We start from the raw sequence: 17,184 nt of genomic DNA, 5'->3' as shown, positions 1-17,184 counted from the left end.
TTATGACCACATCAGCTCTGTCATCCCCCTGGGAATGGGCCACTGGAGACTCAATCATGGCGGTTGTTGTTGCTGGAAAACAGTGTAATTATGGTGGTTTTAGCCAAAGCCTCTTACTAACTGTCTGGTAACAGCATCATGACCAGCTTTATATCCTCGTTATTTATATTTCTGCATTTCATAAAACAAACAAACCTAATAAACCTAAACAAAATAAATGGGAAAGTCAAAATGAATACATACTTGATCAGAACATATCAAACGAAGTCAAAGCCATATCTAAGTGAAAACTATTGGTACAAATATTCAGAACTTTTGTTTTTTTTTCTAGGCATTAGTTGGTCTTGAGGATGCAATCGGGCCAGCACGCCAGCAAAAGCTAACCTGTTGTCCTATTGGCCGCCTGCACCAGCCAGAGGAGATGGTCGATTGGACCACGCGGTGGGGGACATATCTGTGGGTCCAGACGCTCCTAACTACTGCCACGGCCAACTGTCCCTCGCTGGTTCCTAGCCCCACCAACTTCTCTGTGGTTTACACCATGTCCTTCTTCCAGGCCCGCAGCCCCATCCAGAACATCGTCAACAACTCCCTGTACCAGGAGGTGTACATTGCATCCCAGAACGTCATCGAGGCTGTGAACCAGAGCTTGGAGAAGGTGTGGGAGCTCCCCACTGGGCCTGTGGGCAGCCCCGAGTGTGAGATATGCGACATGTGTGACGTTGACAAGGACCCTAACTACCTGGAGGACACAGACAATCAGGTGCTGCTGCTGGACACGCTGTTCATGTATTTGTACTCTTGTGGGAGCTCTCAGTACGGCGTGTGCTACTTCCACCAGCTGAACACGCACGGGGCGCCGCCCTCTCCCTCCAAGTGTCTGTTCCGGAAGGAATCAAACTCTGCCGCTTACTGCCCCGACTGCCTAGCCAGCAGCCTGGGCACTAAGGTGACCATGGTGGAGGAGGGGCAGACGGTGTACTTCTTTGTGGCGGTGACGGTCAACGACAGCGTGACGCAGCGCTACGGCAGGAAGTCACTGTCGGTGCGGCGGCCGCTGGCCACCGAGGATGGCTTCTACAGGGACGTGCGCGGCCTGACGGTGCTTCCGGGACTGCGGAGGACTTACGGCATCCACTACGTTTACAGCTTCTTCACCCAGGAGTTTGTCTACTTCCTGTCCGTGCAGCGGGAGAGCCCCGACCAGGAGTCGTCCCCGTTCCAGACGCGCCTGGGCCGGCTGCCGCGCAACGAGTGGGAGATGAAGCGCTACCGCGAGGTCATCCTGGAGTGCCGCTTCGAGCCCAAGCGGCGGCGGAGGAACGTGGCCAGCGAGCCCTACAGGGACGTGGTCTACAACGTGGTGCAGGCCGCCCACTTCGGCCGGGCGGGCCGGGAGCTGGCGGCGCAGCTGGGCGCAGAGGAGGAGGACGACATCCTGTACGGGGTGTTCGCCGTAACCGACGACGACGGGGTGACGGAGAACGACTCGGCGCTGTGCGCCTTTCCCATGGACAACGTGAACACGGCCATCGACGACGGCGTGGACGACTGCTGCAAGTCGGGCCCGGAGCAGCTGTCCAGGGGGCTGTGCCACTTCCAGCCCTGCGAGAGCTGTCCCCACGAGGTAGGCCCTGACCTGTCCCCCCAGTTTGCCAGACCACCAGGGGTGTGTGTGTGTGTGTGTGTGCACGTGTGTTTGTGTGTGTGGTTGTGTGTCTATGTGTGTGATTTGTATCAGAGTTCCTAGAAATCAAAGGTGAAATACAAGTGAGCACAACCAGTACATTTGTAACCGGAGGGACAGAGGGAAGTGTGTTTGTGTGTTTTAGGAGTCACCTCATGTCATTCACAGCGGATGTTTTCCATTATTTTAGTCATACATTCCTCTTGAACCTCCTTCTAAACCGTTGCAGTTCAGCAGAAGCATTGCCTTAAAAATCCATAGTTTGAGCCAATACCATTGGCTGCTGACTCACTGTACAAATACTGTGTTGTGGCCAGACAGTGATAGGGTATTACTAAAGTATGACACTGTCCTCCATTTCCACATGCGTATAAACACCATCTTCATCTGTTCATGTCTGACCAGACAGTCTGAAGACAATGGAGAATGCAATTGCAGTGGCTTGTGGATGTGTGTTATTCAGCAATTGGAAATGAAAGATAAATATGTAAAAAAATCAACCAGCTGTTGAATGACTTGACCAAATCAACCATAAACTAAACAGTAGGATTAAAAAAAACTAAACAGTTCACCGATGCTCCGTGAGCATCGGTGAACTGTTTAGTTTTTTCTGAAATAGGAAAATGATTCGAAAAGCATCCTGTTTAGAAATGGAGTTGGATACTTCATGAGGATGATTATAGGTCACACACACACACACACACACACACACACACACACACACACACACACACACACACACACACACCACAAAAGTGCAGTCCACAGAACAAGGTGGAATTCATTTAATGTAGAGGGGAATAAGAGTGAAAATAAATGTAGCTGGTTTCGAACCCAGAATCTTTTGGCTGCCTGTCACACACTCTTAACAACTATGACCCTTCCCTGCAAACAATAAAAAATACACTGAAATTAACACTCCCTTCAATGTTCAATAGACTTCTTCAGGCTGAAGAGTTAAAAAATATTATTCTGTTTTACTTTGTATTTTACGAAGTATCAAAATTGCCTTATTAAAATGTAATTTTGCTACATAGAGAAATACATTAGACACTGAATTAAAGACTCAACCAGGGCCCACATTTCTCATTCATTAGCATTGATCATTAAGAAGTGTCAGTGCTGTGGATATTGACCATCCAGGACCATGACGGATGAGAGGTCAAATGAGGAAAACCCCAGGAGATGAAGGATTATGCAAAGATAAGGGTTTGCAGGAAAGGTTGTATGGTTCCTTTTGTTTATTTTCTTCCTTTCTCTCTATGCAAAATATATCTAAACACACTGCAAATAATACATGAGATAAAATATACTTATCACAAATATTTAAGTTTTCAGTGACTAAAGTGTAAGCATTGAATAAATCCATTTAGTATATGAACAACTCTTTGTTCAGCAACAATAATGACTAGGATTTAGTTAAACTTCTACCTACAATATAGAAAATATAACAATTCATTACCATTCAATTAAAGTAGAAAAAAAACATCTTCAATCAAATTCTGTTTTTTGTTAATACATATAGCCACACTAGTGGCGTTTTACTTTAATTGCAAAGACATTACATCATACGTTTTTCTGGGCTGCTTCCAGGTTTAGACTAACCATCCAAGTGGAATTCCCAAGAATCTGAAATTCTGGTGATTCCACGTCTGAACTGTGCCAATAATCACAATGACCACGTCATTACAATGTCATTGAAATAATAAAACACAACTCTTTATTCTTTTTGTTCTTGCGCAGTGTATTACTTTCTTTCTCTGTGGGTAAGGCCGGCAGCTTAACTTTCCTTTCTGACATTTTCCAAAGCATGGAAAAATTCAAACCACGTCACGTAGTCCCGGACATGATTCAAGCTCAACAGAAGGTTGTATCCTATTCATAGTGTTGAGGATTGGCTTCCATGTCCATGTGATAATCATGATTTAAGGCTATAAGGAATAGGGATGCATACCAAATGTAGTCTCTGAAAATAGTTAGTCTTTATTCTTATTCATAATTTCCCCCTCCAGTACAATAGTAATCATAATCTGTTGTCTTGTTCCCTTGGTAATACGTTTTGTTGAAGGGAAGTGCTTTATTTTTTAACTCTTTTTTTCTACTTTGATAAAAGGTGACAGCATTAAAAAAATATACCTTTTATCTTATTTTCTTAAGCTGAGACTTTCTGTGTGAGCTTGGTTTGAGCTGAGCCAATCGTTCAGTTCCTCTTGGGACTGTCTTGGTGGATGACGAAATGCGATAATGTAATTGCAATGGCTACCTCAGTCAATATTGTTTTTTCACAAACAAAACCCATTGTGTTTCTCACAAACCTTCTTTCACAAAGAAGGTTCTACACTATTGATACCGGCCAGTGAGATTGCCCCTTGTTTTCCCCTCCTCCGCTTCAATGTAAATTAAGCCAATTGGTTGATATCGGTATACACAATTAAACCCATTAGTCCACTAAATGATTTGTAACAGCAAGATTCTTTGTAGCAACAATTTAATTAGCTCCAAATTCAATTGTTACCCATGGACAAGAGGGTTATAGCTTACTCTCTTAACTGGACTGAAAATCTTCCCATTCAAGTGTAAAGATTAATGCTTTTTGTATTAATGTTAAATGTCTTCTGAATTAGTTTTTCTGTCTCTGTCTGTGTATGTGTGTGCATCTGTTGTGTGTATGTGTCTGTATGTATGCCCTTGTATGCATGTGTGTTTGTCTCTGTATTTAATGTGTGTGTGTGTGTGTGTGTAGGTGTGTGTGTCTCTCTGTTCATTGGTCTGTCTTTTTTAATGTGTCTGTATGTCTGCCTGTCTATATATATATGTGTGTGTGTGTGTGTGTGTGTGTGTGTGTGTGTGTATGTGTGTGTGTGTGTCTCTCTGTTTATTGGTCTGTCTTTTTTAATGTGTCTGTATGTCTGCCTGTCTATATATATGTGTGTGTGTGTGTGTGTGTGTGTGTGTGTGTGTGTGTGTGTGTGTGTGTGTGTGTGTGAGCAGCAGAGCATGGAGCACAACGCCACCTGCCGGGACCAGCCCACCATGGTGTCCAAGCCCTACTACAGGGTGGACCTGTTCAACAGGCAGATGCAGGACGTCCTGCTCACCTCGCTGCTGGTCACCATCATAGAGAACAAGACAGTGGCGCACATCGGCACCTCCACGGGACGCCTGCTGCAGGTACGGCCACTCATCATCTAGCACACAGCTTATCCAATGGGGACCTACCGTCAATCTTTAGACACATGGCATTACGGAGCAGGGGTTATATACGGAATACAGAGACATGTCATTGAAGAGCAGGTTGGGGTTGGATAGTGAATACCGATACTTGTAATTCAGGAGCAGGTAGGGGTTAGTTAGTGAATACATAGACATGTCATTAACGAGCTGTTAGGGGTTAGATAGTGAATACATAGACATGTCATTAACGAGCAGTTAGGGGTTAGATAGTGAGTACAGATGCATTTCATTAAGGATCAGGGAGGGGTTAGATGGTGGATACAGATACCTTTCATTAAGGAGCAGGGAGGGGTTGGATAGTGAATACATAGACTGGTCATCAGGAGCACTTAGGGGTTAGATAGTGAATACAGATACATGTCAATAATGAGTAGGTAAGTGTTAGACGGTGAATACGAAGACATGGCTTTAAGGAGCAGTAAGGAGTTAGATAGTGGGTACAGATACATGTCCGTAGGGAGCATGGAGGGGTTGGACATCCTGCCCCCTCGGACATGTGTTTCCTATTGGCTGATACTGGTTGGCTGTCAAGCACTTGTGACAATGATTCATCTTCTGTGTGTGCACGTGTGACCGTGTTTGTGTGTGTGTCCTGGGTTGTGAAAGCTTGTGCTCACCAGATCCAGCCCAGTTATCTTTGCCAACTACTCGTTGGTGGAGAACCAGAGGGTGTCCTCCATCGCTGCAGTGTACTCCTCTGAGCATCTGCTCTTTGTGGTCGGAGACAAAGTAAGGAACATCAGGGCGCTTGTGTGTCTAATTACCACATGGGTACAAGAACACAATGAGGTTTCTGAGACACTGTCCCATTCTTAACTGATATCAACTCATATTTGAAGGTACTGTTAATGGAAAAAGTATCTTTTGTTTGTTTCTTATTAGCAACAAATAATAATAAAGTAGGGAATTACCATTGATATCAAAGGAGAAAAGGTGGAAGAGGAATCAAATGTTAAAATAACACTTTAGGAAATCGGTCACATTATCACCAATCAACTTATTCTTGTTTATTTGAAAAAATATACTTAGCTTAATTTGTTATCAGCAACTACTTTGTAGAGTTAAACTCTATACCCAGTAGGTTAGAGCAGCCTCTCTCAAAAGCATGAATAGACACAGAAATTGAATTGGCAATTTAACATTTATGTCCAAATTAGTCGGTTGCCAATATTTCAATTGGTGCCTGGGAGTGCTGTGAGTTGTTCACAGCAAATTTGATGGTTCTGATTGGTCAAGGAGTATCTGGCGGACATATCAACAAATATGAAGCGGTCCATTTCAACAGTCAATAATCGGAAATGGCGTTTTTTTTTGTAGTGCAGCTTAGTAGCCACTGCTCCACTGCCTGATGGTTGGTCAACCCCCCTGGTGTTTGAGAAGCGCTTCGTTACAACAACAACAACAACAACAACAACCACATGTAAGATGTCTTCAGTGTTTATTCCTTCCTTCCCTAGATGTTCCAGGTGCCCCAGCGGGGACCCGGGTGCCAGCACTACCTGACCTGCGCTGTGTGCCTCATGGCCCCCAAGTTCATGGGCTGTGGCTGGTGCTCCGGGGAGTGCAGCTGGGAGGACGAGTGCAGCGTGCGCTGGAGGAACGAGTCGTGCCCTCCAGTGATAACCGGGGTGAGCCTGGTTAGACCTGCTCTGCTGCACAGGGGGAACGCTGTCAATATTTATAATGCCTTACGCTGCCCGCAATGCAGTTTTTAAGATATGGCTCACATCCCCAGCAGTTGTTCGATTCAAAAATAAATGCTGTATCTTTTGTTTACCGGCACAGTTCTTCCCGAAGACGGCGCCCCCTGATGGTCAGACGGAGCTCACGGTGTGCGGCTGGGAGTTCCAGTGTCCGTCCAAACCGGACATCACCTCCAGGACCCACCAAGTCAGGGTCGGGCCCACGGCCTGCGCTGTGCAGCCCTCCAGGAGTAACAACACACAGTGAGCATCAGAAGCGACCTCCCTTTGCTTTAGGTAGCGACTGTTCAACCCTGGAGCATGTTCCCTAGCGCCTTCTGTCCTAGGATAGGATCAAAGATTAACGCTTCAATATCTTTATTCGTGACATGACCGTACATGTACTGGAGTGCAGGGACTACACAGACCGTACTGAAAAGTATTGAGAAAATATAGGAGATACATTTAATGTACAACCTTATATACATTAGATAAATATGAATAATCTAGCCTTCTATCAATCTATCAGTCAAGTATTCAGAGTGCAAAAAAGGCCCAACCACTGCCCTACCCCACTGGGGGAAAAAGGTCCCTCACTGTTAGCCTTGAAGTTGTGAAAGGTATTTAGTTACCTTCTATTTTTTAGCGTTGACTCTTCTTCAGCTCTTGCCCGGGCTTGCGTTGCATTACAGCAAGTCATTTTTTCGCATGTGAGGATGCTAATTACTAAATGTGGTTGATTGCTCTGCTTTGCTGTGGCTTCCCTTAGCTTGGTGTGCAAGATTCTCTCTGGGGCTATGGAGCTGTCTAAAGCCCTCACGGTCAATGTGGAGGTGCATGAGGGGAAGGTGGACTGGCGATACTCCATCCACGGAAAAGCAGAGATGCCTGGCTTCATGTTTGTGGTAACGCTGAATCATTAATCAGTAATGACAACGGTGGGATGAGGCTCAATGTTGATCTCTGAGGAACACGGCCTCTTGTTTCCTAAGCTTGATTGGCATGTCTAGCGGCCACTCGGATCGACACAGTCTCTGGAAGCAGAGGTTGAAGTGATTGCTCTTTCTGAATGGCCCAAGTTGAGTGATGTCACTCGATGCCGATTGAGATCAGCTAACCAGAAACAAGAACAAATTGACAAAGGGACGATGTCTCTCAACACTGACAGATGATGGTGTGTGAGATCGGCTGGTACTTAGTTTAGCCAATCAGAAACAGCGGTGGCATCAACTGTGTTTTGTGCTGTCCAAATTGCTTGATGTGATTCCTCCATTCCTATTTAAATGACTTCCTTGCAGATTCCGAACGTCACCCAGATCCAGCCAAACTATGGACCCCGTGTCGGGGGCACGCTCATCACTATCACTGGGCCCCACCTGGATGCGGGCAAGACCAGGCGTGTCACGCTCAACGATCAGCCCTGTCCTATTAAAAGGTGCTTCGCTGCAACTGTGTTTCACCTCGTATCTCTCTGCTCTGTTTGGCATAACGCTGCCTAACAACAGCATTCTTTTAAAACTATCATGGGTGGGGCGTTGTCACCTCTGGTGTTGCAGAGGTTGTCACCTTGCAAGGTTGTCACCACTGTTGATGTGTGAACAGGTGATGAATTGAATTTTGTCCAAACGGTTTTGGGGTTCTTCCCAAAGCGTCTTTCACTTAACTTAGATAGAAGAAGCAGGTTGGGGAGAGGCATCTCGCTCATTGCTGGCAGACTGTGGATATGGGGATCAACCGCCTAGGCCGACTACCAAGAACTGAAAGGGCCGGAGTTGCGTCCTGTTTTCCATTCAGCTATAGAGATATTTCAATGAAGAGAAACTCAATCGCGAGTGGCAAGATAGAGCTTTCAGAAGAGGATTTTAATAAGTGTTGCCAGTCTACACAGTGTTGATTAAAAACAGACACTTTGTCTAAAAATGTTGGTGTACGGTCCTATTCAACATGATTGTAACCAGAAATTGCAAGAATCATGCAAGATTAAGCTTGTTTCCCCACCTGCTATGAGAAAAGTTACTACTGCTGGCTGAGTTTCTGCTCACTTACCGTTCCCTTCACCCAGCTCCATGATTGTTTGAAACAAATATGAATTGAAAGAAAGGGAAAGGCAGCGACATTTGAGCTTGTCTGCTATCAGACTTGGATTAATCGGATCCAGATCCCAAGTCTGATTCGTGAGACTTGAGACCTTGCTCCTGAGGGTTATAAAAGCGCTCTATAAATGTGCTCCGTCGCCTCAGTGGATGTGTGACTGACCGTGTTTCTTCCTCCCTCAGCGTCACACCCGCTATAGACGGCGTGTCCTCCATCATCTGCCTGTCCCAGCCCATCTCGGAGGTGCGGGACGTGCCCCTGAGCGTGTTCATCGACAAGTCCCCGGTGCCCACCACCAAGGTCTTCTACTACAAGGAGAACCCCGAGATCACCGCCGTCCTGCCCGACTGCAGCTTTGACAGGTGGGGCCCTGGAGGTTTGCTGCGTCCTCTCGCTGCTGCCCAGCCCACGTTTGACTCTCCCTCTCCAGTTTGCTACGTGATGTCTGGGGGGGTTAATGGGACATCATTTGTGTCTCTTTGCAATGCCCAAAAAATAACAGTTATTACTATGGTGTCGATCTGGTATCAACTATGGTGTCAGACTTGATTGTTTTACTAGCTTGATTGAAGTGTCGCGTAGACACCTTTGCTTTAGCAGGGTCAAATGTCAACGTGATTGCACTTTCTGATTCGACCAAACTGAGTGATGTGGATTTTCAAACAAATGACTGACGGTTGAGATCAGCTACTACATATTTGAGAAAATCAAATTGACAAAGGGAGTGATGTCACTCGACCTGACGGCAAGTAAGATCAGCTAGTAATTAGTTTAGCCAATCAGACACAATGGCATCGCCTGTGTATTGTGCTGTCCAAATCGCTTGATGTTAGTTCTTCATTCCTGTTTAGAAACCTCCTGCAGGCTTCATTTTGTGTCTTTATACAATTCCATATCTACTTCGATGAAAAACTAAATGTATGGTTTTGCTAGCCCAATACTTTCTCCCAAAATAGTAAATAAAGTTTGCTCTTTCTATTTTATTCTGTAAACTGCAGGGGGTCAAAGATCGTGATCGAAGGGAAGAACCTGGATTCAGTTTACCGGACCGCTGTCCGCTTCAAGCCTGACGAGAGTCACCTGAGGCCTGTGTTCAGGGTATAACCTCTAGCTCAACGTGGCCCTGTCACTGCCGGCTCCTGTTCCATTGGGGGGCCCATGATCAGAATATCCTCACGTTATTGTAAAGGCGCCTTGGATGAAGGCTTCCAAGGCGCCTTTTTGGAATCATCTCATATGTGAATAATGAATGGAGGGTGGCACACTTTTCATATCCATATTATCGTTTTTCATCATTTTCCCTTTCATCTGTGTCACATAAGCAGTTTTTTTTTTTTCTTCCAGGAGTGCAAAGGGAAGTCCCTGCCAACCAAGATGGAGTGCCTGGCTCCTGAGTTCCCCCAGGACGAGACGGAGAAGGGGCAGCTCTCCTTCGACATGGACGGAGCGGTGGGGCTGTGGAACGGAGAGTTCTCCTACCACCCGTACGGAGAGCCCATCCCCTTCGAGACCGAGGGCCACGTGCTGAACCTGTACCCGGGGTTCGACGAAGTGTCCCTGCATGTAAGGCCCAGGAACTCACACAGGAACACACACACACACACACACACACACACACACACACACACACACATACAGGAACATGCAAACACACACACACACACACAGAAACACACACACACACACACACACACACACACACACGGAAACACACACAATCACACAATCACACCCATGCAGACAAACACACACACACACACACACACAGACACACAAACAGACACACACACATGCAGACACACCCCACCACACCAATGCAGACACACACACACACATAGACACACACACACACACACACATAGAGACACACGCACACACACACACACACACACACACACACACACACACACACACACGTGTGCAAACCTTGAAATTATCATTAGATTGTCCTTAATAATCATTCATATTTGTCAGTAATTTAGATATCTATAGTACATGAATAATTCCATATTAATGAATGTTGAATGTTAGGGTTAGCATTTCGTATGCATTTGTATGTGATGTTATGTGCTCGTGCGAAATAGAAAATCCCTGGGTGCCTCAAGTCATTAGTCAGTTACGTTCCTGATGTAATGCTATCTGTACAATTGGAACAGAACACACTGACAGCCTCAGTGTTTAACATGAGAAAGCCAACCTTGGCTACCCACAGTGCACACCCAGAATTCAAAACACCAGAGTTTGACATGACAGATTGCTATGAAATCCGTCTCCCACCTTCTCCTGTACCCAGCACCAGAAGCTGAACCTGGTGAGCTCCTGCATGACCATCATCATGACCGTGGCCGGGGTCAACTGTGACGCCAAGGTCCTGGACAACGAGATCACCTGTAGGATCCCCAAGAACATGACCATCCCCAGCGAAGGGCTGCCAGTGAAGGTGACCCCGTCGGAGAGGGGCCCTGTGACTGAGAGGACAGGCAGCTAGACTCTCCCTCTTAGCCCAGCGTCAAAGTCACACAAATTACACACAGATATGCTTCATATGCACGATTTTTCAGCTTGAGCCAGCGTAATATTACATGGATGACAGACAGATATGCAATATATAAAAGACGTATCAATAATTGTGACCTAGTTGATTGGTGTCAACAAAATACGATTTTTTTTAATATTTAAAATGGGCTTGTGCCTTCATTGACAGGACAGTGAAGAAAGACAGTAAAGCAGGTTAGAGAAGGGAAGAATTTACACGTAGTATTGGACTGCAGGTAGAATGGGACCAGGGTTGCTAAAAAGCGTATAACCTACATGGTTATATTGCCTTCAAGACTGAAAATAATCCATTTAGGTAACACTTCAGAGCTCCTGTTATTCCGACATCAAACATAGTGGTTGTCATCGTTAATAGGAATGAAATCATCTTTTTTTTATTATTATTTTTCTCCCCTCGAGTTACCTTGCAGCGCGAACTCAATGATGCCGAAACATTGTCGAAACGTCCTCGTCTTGAGTTGTTTTGAACGTGGTAGTAGCGCACTAGATCCATGTTCCCTGATTAGAACCGACCACCTAGTGAGTTCCACTGGTTGACCAAAACGAATCCCACGTTCAGACTGTGCAGTTCTTCTGAAGTGACGCCTATCATAACCAGCACCACACTCACTGTTCTGCCGCCCCCCTGGCTGCCCCAGATCTCCATCAACGGACAGGTCCACAACGTGGGCACGGTGGTGAGGGTGAGCAACCACTACATGGTGGGCATCGTGCTGGGCATCCTGGCCGCGCTGGTGGCCGGTGCCGCGCTCGCTTTCGCCGTCATGAAGCACCTGAGGAAGAAGAAGAAAGGTCAGTGTGATGCAGTCAGTGAGCCCCCGTTTCATGATCCAGATGATGATGTTGATGAGTCATTACAAGCCCTTCCACAATGTGCCCCTGAGTGTCATCACAAGGCAATGTCGACCTAGATGTATGATGGATAGATCAGCCTACCAGCCTAGCCAATGGACTGTGCCAAGTGGAAGTGCTGATCGTTTTTGATCTATGTGGTTGGACCTCTCTCACTATAGGGTTGATTGGAACATAATTAACATAGCATATTTCATTTAGACATAAAATTGAGGGCCTTTCAAACCAATGTTGTCCATGTTGTTCTTCTCTTTAAATTGACCCGTGAGGGACAAATAAAGTATTTGAATTGAATTGACTTTGACCAGAGCAGCTTTGGCCGTCGCCTGTGATTAGACAAGGACCTTCTTGACTGGAACATCCTCTCTGACACTGCCAAGAGCGTGGGTAGGCGGTTGAGACTTGTACTTTGGTTAATGATTGCTGATGCACTGGAATATTGTTTCAGCCTCCATGGTGGAGACTCGTCTGGGCCTTAACCCTAACCGCTCCGGCAGCAACAATGGGGACATGTCCCCCGTGGGAGATTACCGCAGAGGTTAGACACCCAACACACATTGTCAGCAGTCATTTTAATCATTTAGCAGATGTTTTTTTCACAAGGCCTCAAAATGACCGATTTTTTTACTAAGGAGTATGGGAGTTAGGGCATCTTGCTCGAGGATGCACAAAGGTAGGCAGCGGACATTGGGGATTGAACCCAGAACCTTTTGGCTGAGAGTCTAAGAACCTAGGAACCTCACTACCAGCCTGCTCTTGTTTTTTGAAACATATTTTTATTGGTGAGAATGGACTATTCCAGGGTATCAGATCACTACCTCCCACCCTGCTGTTGTAAAAATGTAAGGGCATGACACTCCATTGCTAACGTGAGTTTGCTTGTTATCACAACAAAACAGAAGTTCACTTTTACCTCCTGAATGTGGAATTGTGCAACATCATCACAAAATAATTAAACTTGCCGTTTATAATATCAGAATCAAACATCTTCAAGCTTCATCATAAACAAGGCTCCCTCTATCTTATGGCTCCTACCAGTGGCCTCGATCGCTCCTTCCTCCCCCATGTCTGGCCCCGTGGTCTTCTCCGGCATGGCCTACGCTGCAGGCGGGGTGGACCCCACCCTGGCCCCCCTTATGCCTGCAGAGAAGATCTCCATCTCCAGCTTCAGACCGGAGCTCCTGGAGGAGGTGAAGGACGTGCTCATCCCGGCCCAGATGCTGGTGGTCCAGCACCACCGCATCATAGGGAAGGGTGAGGAGAGCTGGCATGCTCCTAGCTTCCAACGCACACACACAACTCTGAACACTGGACACTGGCAATTCTCTGGATATACACTGCTTTTACTTCAATCATTTATCAACTGCATTGACCTGTGCATTTCGGTTTTATGCCATAAAATAAAATAAAAATCTATACATTTATGTCCTTTTGTCTTATCATGAAAATGCTATCTTACAGACTACTTTAAAAATGACCATGAACACTTTGACTTTGAATAAACTATAACAATTGAAAAAATAAAGCTAAGAAAATCGAGAAAACCTAGTAATCTCTGGGGCATTCCCGTGGATCACTGCCAGGGAACTGGGGGTACAGCTGGGAGGGCTGTCAACTGAAAACAGTATATTCCAAATATTGTAACTGACAGAAGTATATACAACCAATATGTTCCTTAAGCGTCTATTTTCTCCGTCACTCCTCCAGGCCACTTTGGGACTGTGTACCACGGCTACTTCACCGACCACAACAACAGAGAGATCCACTGCGCTGTTAAGTCTTTGAACAGTAAGTATCGCCTGCCTGGCTAATGATGTAAAAGAGGCCAAGGAAACACTGGGCAGCTGTTTGTTTAGTGGCAAGTGTAGAGATCACCATGGGACCATCTGAGTAAATAAAGGCACCACGCAGACCCCATACACTTCTATCATCTTTTGGAAATTGTTGAATGTGTGACACAGAAAACAAAACAAGGGAATGTGCATGAAAACATCTCTCTCACTTTCTCTGCTTTCTCTCACTTCCCCTTTCTCTCTGATCCGGTCTTTTTCTGTCACACCCTTTCCTCCTTCTGTCTCGCTGTCTCTCTCTGTTGTGATCTGTGTCTCTCCTTTAGTGTGACAGTCCTAATATTAACCTCTCTAACTCGTTATTTGTGTGCCTGCATGTGTGTGTTTGTATTTTGTGTGTGTCATGTGTGTGTATGTGCATATGGGCGTATGTGTGTTTGAGTGCCCATGTGCATGTGTCTGTTTGTATTGGGCTTTGTGTGTGTGTGTTTGTGTACCTTTGTGCACACACACCCACACACACACATTTATATCTGTGTGTGTGTGTGTGTGTGTGTGTGTGTGTGTGTGTGTATGTGTGTGTGTGTGTGTGTGCCTGTGTGTGCGCTGCGGTATAAGGGATCACAGACGTGGAGGAGGTGGAGCAGTTCCTGAAGGAGGGCATCATCATGAAGGGCTTCCACCACACCAACGTGTTGTCTCTGCTGGGCATCCTGCTGCCGGAGGAAGGGCTCCCCCTGGTGGTGCTGCCCTACATGAAGCACGGGGACCTGCGGCACTTCATACGCTGCGACAAGAGGGTAGGCCTTTTGTTTTAAAGTCTTTTTTGTTAAACTATAAACTACTGCAAAATCTTTCTTCTTTTAAACCAACAATTCTTGTTTGTTGAAGTCATGTTATCGAGACAACACAAGATACATTTATGTATGAGAAATAAGGAAAAGAGAAGACATCTTCTAATTAATATGTTCATGAATATTAATTAATATGTTATATATGCACGTGAATCCTCGTATATATATCATATTTATTAATAATATATTCATTCCTTTTGTGTATCAATTATTTTCTTCTAATTCATTACTTATTTATACGATTTATTGTTTTTTCCCAGAATCCAACAGTGAAGGACCTGATAGGCTTCGGCCTACAGGTTGCCATGGGGATGGAGTATTTGGCTCAGAAGAAGTTTGTACACAGAGACCTGGCCGCACGCAACTGCATGTAAGTCAGGGAACGGATATCCGAAATGAAGGGAAATTACAGTGAAAATATGGGCAGGGTGCGAGCAGGACACTGTAGTGGCTAGTGGTGTTTGACACACGGTTCTGGGATTTATCCCACAAAGAGTCTGCAGCCTACAATGTAAGGATCCTGAGTTTGGATGCCTTACCTCTGCCTCTATTGTATCTTAATCCACAGTAGTATATATTTCTATATTTTATATTACAGTAGCCTATATTTGAATAGAAGCCACTTCTAAATGGCTAAATACAAAATAGTAATGATTGATTTGATTTGTCAGACCTTTAGAAATGTAGAAATGATTCATTGGATCACCTATGAATGATACTTCATGGTCAGGTTGGACGAGTCGTACACGGTGAAGGTGGCGGACTTCGGCATGGCGCGGGATGTGTTTGACAAGGAGTACTACAGCGTTCAAGACCACAGGAAGGCCAAGCTGCCGGTCAAGTGGATGGCCATCGAGAGTCTGCAGACCCAGAAATTCACCTCCAAATCAGACGTGGTGAGCCGGTCGACCCCCACTCTATCCATTCTGTCGCAAGAGATAGATTTTAGTTGTCCATTCAACCACACACTAGGAATTGTATAAAACACACTCGTAATTGTTATAACACATGCTGTTGTTGCTATATCCAGGTTATATTATATCCATACATGATGTTTTATGTTGTAGACTGGTCATTCAATATAGTATTACATTCCAGGATATTGTACTGGCTAGGGTTGGCTTCATCTCCAAGTGTCTGCAGTCTACCTCCCAGGCATCCAGACAAATTACCCTCTCCTTTAGGACATAGAACTCAGTGTAAGTCATAGCAGCTTTAATAACTTAATAGTACATATGGTTGCCTCATGCAGTGGTCGTTTGGTGTGCTGATGTGGGAGATGCTGACGAGAGGAGCTAGCCCTTACCCGGAGGTGGACCCCTATGACATCACACACTACCTGCTGAAGGGCAGGCGGCTGCCGCAGCCCCAGTACTGTCCGGACTCACTGTGAGTGTTCATCAACAAACCACACCACTGTGGAGCACAGCTTCCACTGCAGCCACTTGCAGTCTAGTGTACTATTAACATAAGGAGGGAGAGAGCGGCTCTTTGAGGGTCGGGACGATCGACCTGCACGGTTTAAACTGTAACGCGTTGCGTCTGTGCGTGGTTAATGATCATTGCTACCATTACCGCCAACATCACATGCACGCATGCTTTTCTACCTCGTTTTTCTGGAAAAGAACTTCAGTGCCATTATGATCAATATCATTAGTCAAAACTTTATCGTTTTAGGAATGGCCTTCTATTAATTTTTTCAACTGACCCCTGAGAACAATTTCAAATGGAAAATTTGAATTCATATTCAGTATCTTGCTGCCCAAGTTAGTTTCCGATTGTCCTCTCTCTCTCTCCTCTACTCTCTCTCCCTCTCTCTCTGTCTTTCTCTTTGTCGCTCGGCCTCTCTCTCTCCACCAGATACTCAATCATGCTGCAGTGCTGGGACCCGGACTCAGAGCTGCGGCCCAGCTTCGCCCCGCTTGTCTCCTCGGTGCTCAGCATCCTGTCAGTCCTGGAGGGAGAGCACTACATCAGCCTGAAGGTCACCTACGTCAACCTGGACCAGCCGCGGCCTTACCCCGCCCTCACCGAGTCTGCAGACGAGTGCAGCTCCTCGGACGATGGAGACAAAGGCTCTGTTTCCTCCTAGTATCCTCCTCCTCCTCCTCCTCCTCCTCCTTACCTGCTGGTAACCAAACTAGTGGGGTTGTTCAAGCACCTTGGAGTTACAGGTCTTTATGCTCTGGCGGTGCTAAAGAGATCAACTAGCTGGGGATAATACTGTGTGTGTGTTTGTGTGTATGTGTGTGTGTGTGTGTGTGTGTGTGTGTTTGTGTGTGTGTGTGCGTGTGTGTGTGCAACTGTGTTTGTGCGTGTGCGAGTGTGCTTGTCTGTATCCATGTGTGTGCAAGTATGGGTAAATGCCGGTTACTCCATGCATATGTGTGTTTGTATATGTGCTTCTGTGCGTGTGTGTGTGTGTGTGTGTGTGT

General features: G+C 45.8%; 1 protein-coding gene across 1 annotated transcript; it reads left to right on the top strand.

Annotated features, from left to right (window-relative positions):
• Positions 1 to 421: 421 nt before the first annotated feature.
• Positions 422 to 16,841, top strand: mst1rb (macrophage stimulating 1 receptor b; the record flags this gene model as incomplete). The annotated part of the gene is made up of 20 exons (XM_079748699.1): positions 422 to 1,627; positions 4,682 to 4,858; positions 5,528 to 5,650; positions 6,379 to 6,549; positions 6,707 to 6,867; positions 7,373 to 7,508; positions 7,902 to 8,038; positions 8,880 to 9,059; positions 9,696 to 9,795; positions 10,042 to 10,260; positions 10,991 to 11,137; positions 11,892 to 12,045; positions 12,554 to 12,643; positions 13,144 to 13,359; positions 13,813 to 13,893; positions 14,514 to 14,695; positions 15,010 to 15,119; positions 15,480 to 15,645; positions 16,002 to 16,138; positions 16,610 to 16,841. The coding sequence occupies 20 exons, from the start codon at positions 422 to 424 to the stop codon at positions 16,839 to 16,841; spliced, it is 4,125 nt and encodes a 1,374-aa protein (XP_079604825.1).
• Positions 16,842 to 17,184: the final 343 nt, after the last annotated feature.

This window comes from Pollachius pollachius (genome assembly GCF_949987615.1).
Source record: "Pollachius pollachius genome assembly, chromosome: 12".
Classification (NCBI taxonomy): Eukaryota; Metazoa; Chordata; class Actinopteri; order Gadiformes; family Gadidae; genus Pollachius; species Pollachius pollachius.
Note: the sequence above shows the minus strand (reverse complement) of the source record. Positions and strands in the feature narration are given on the sequence as shown.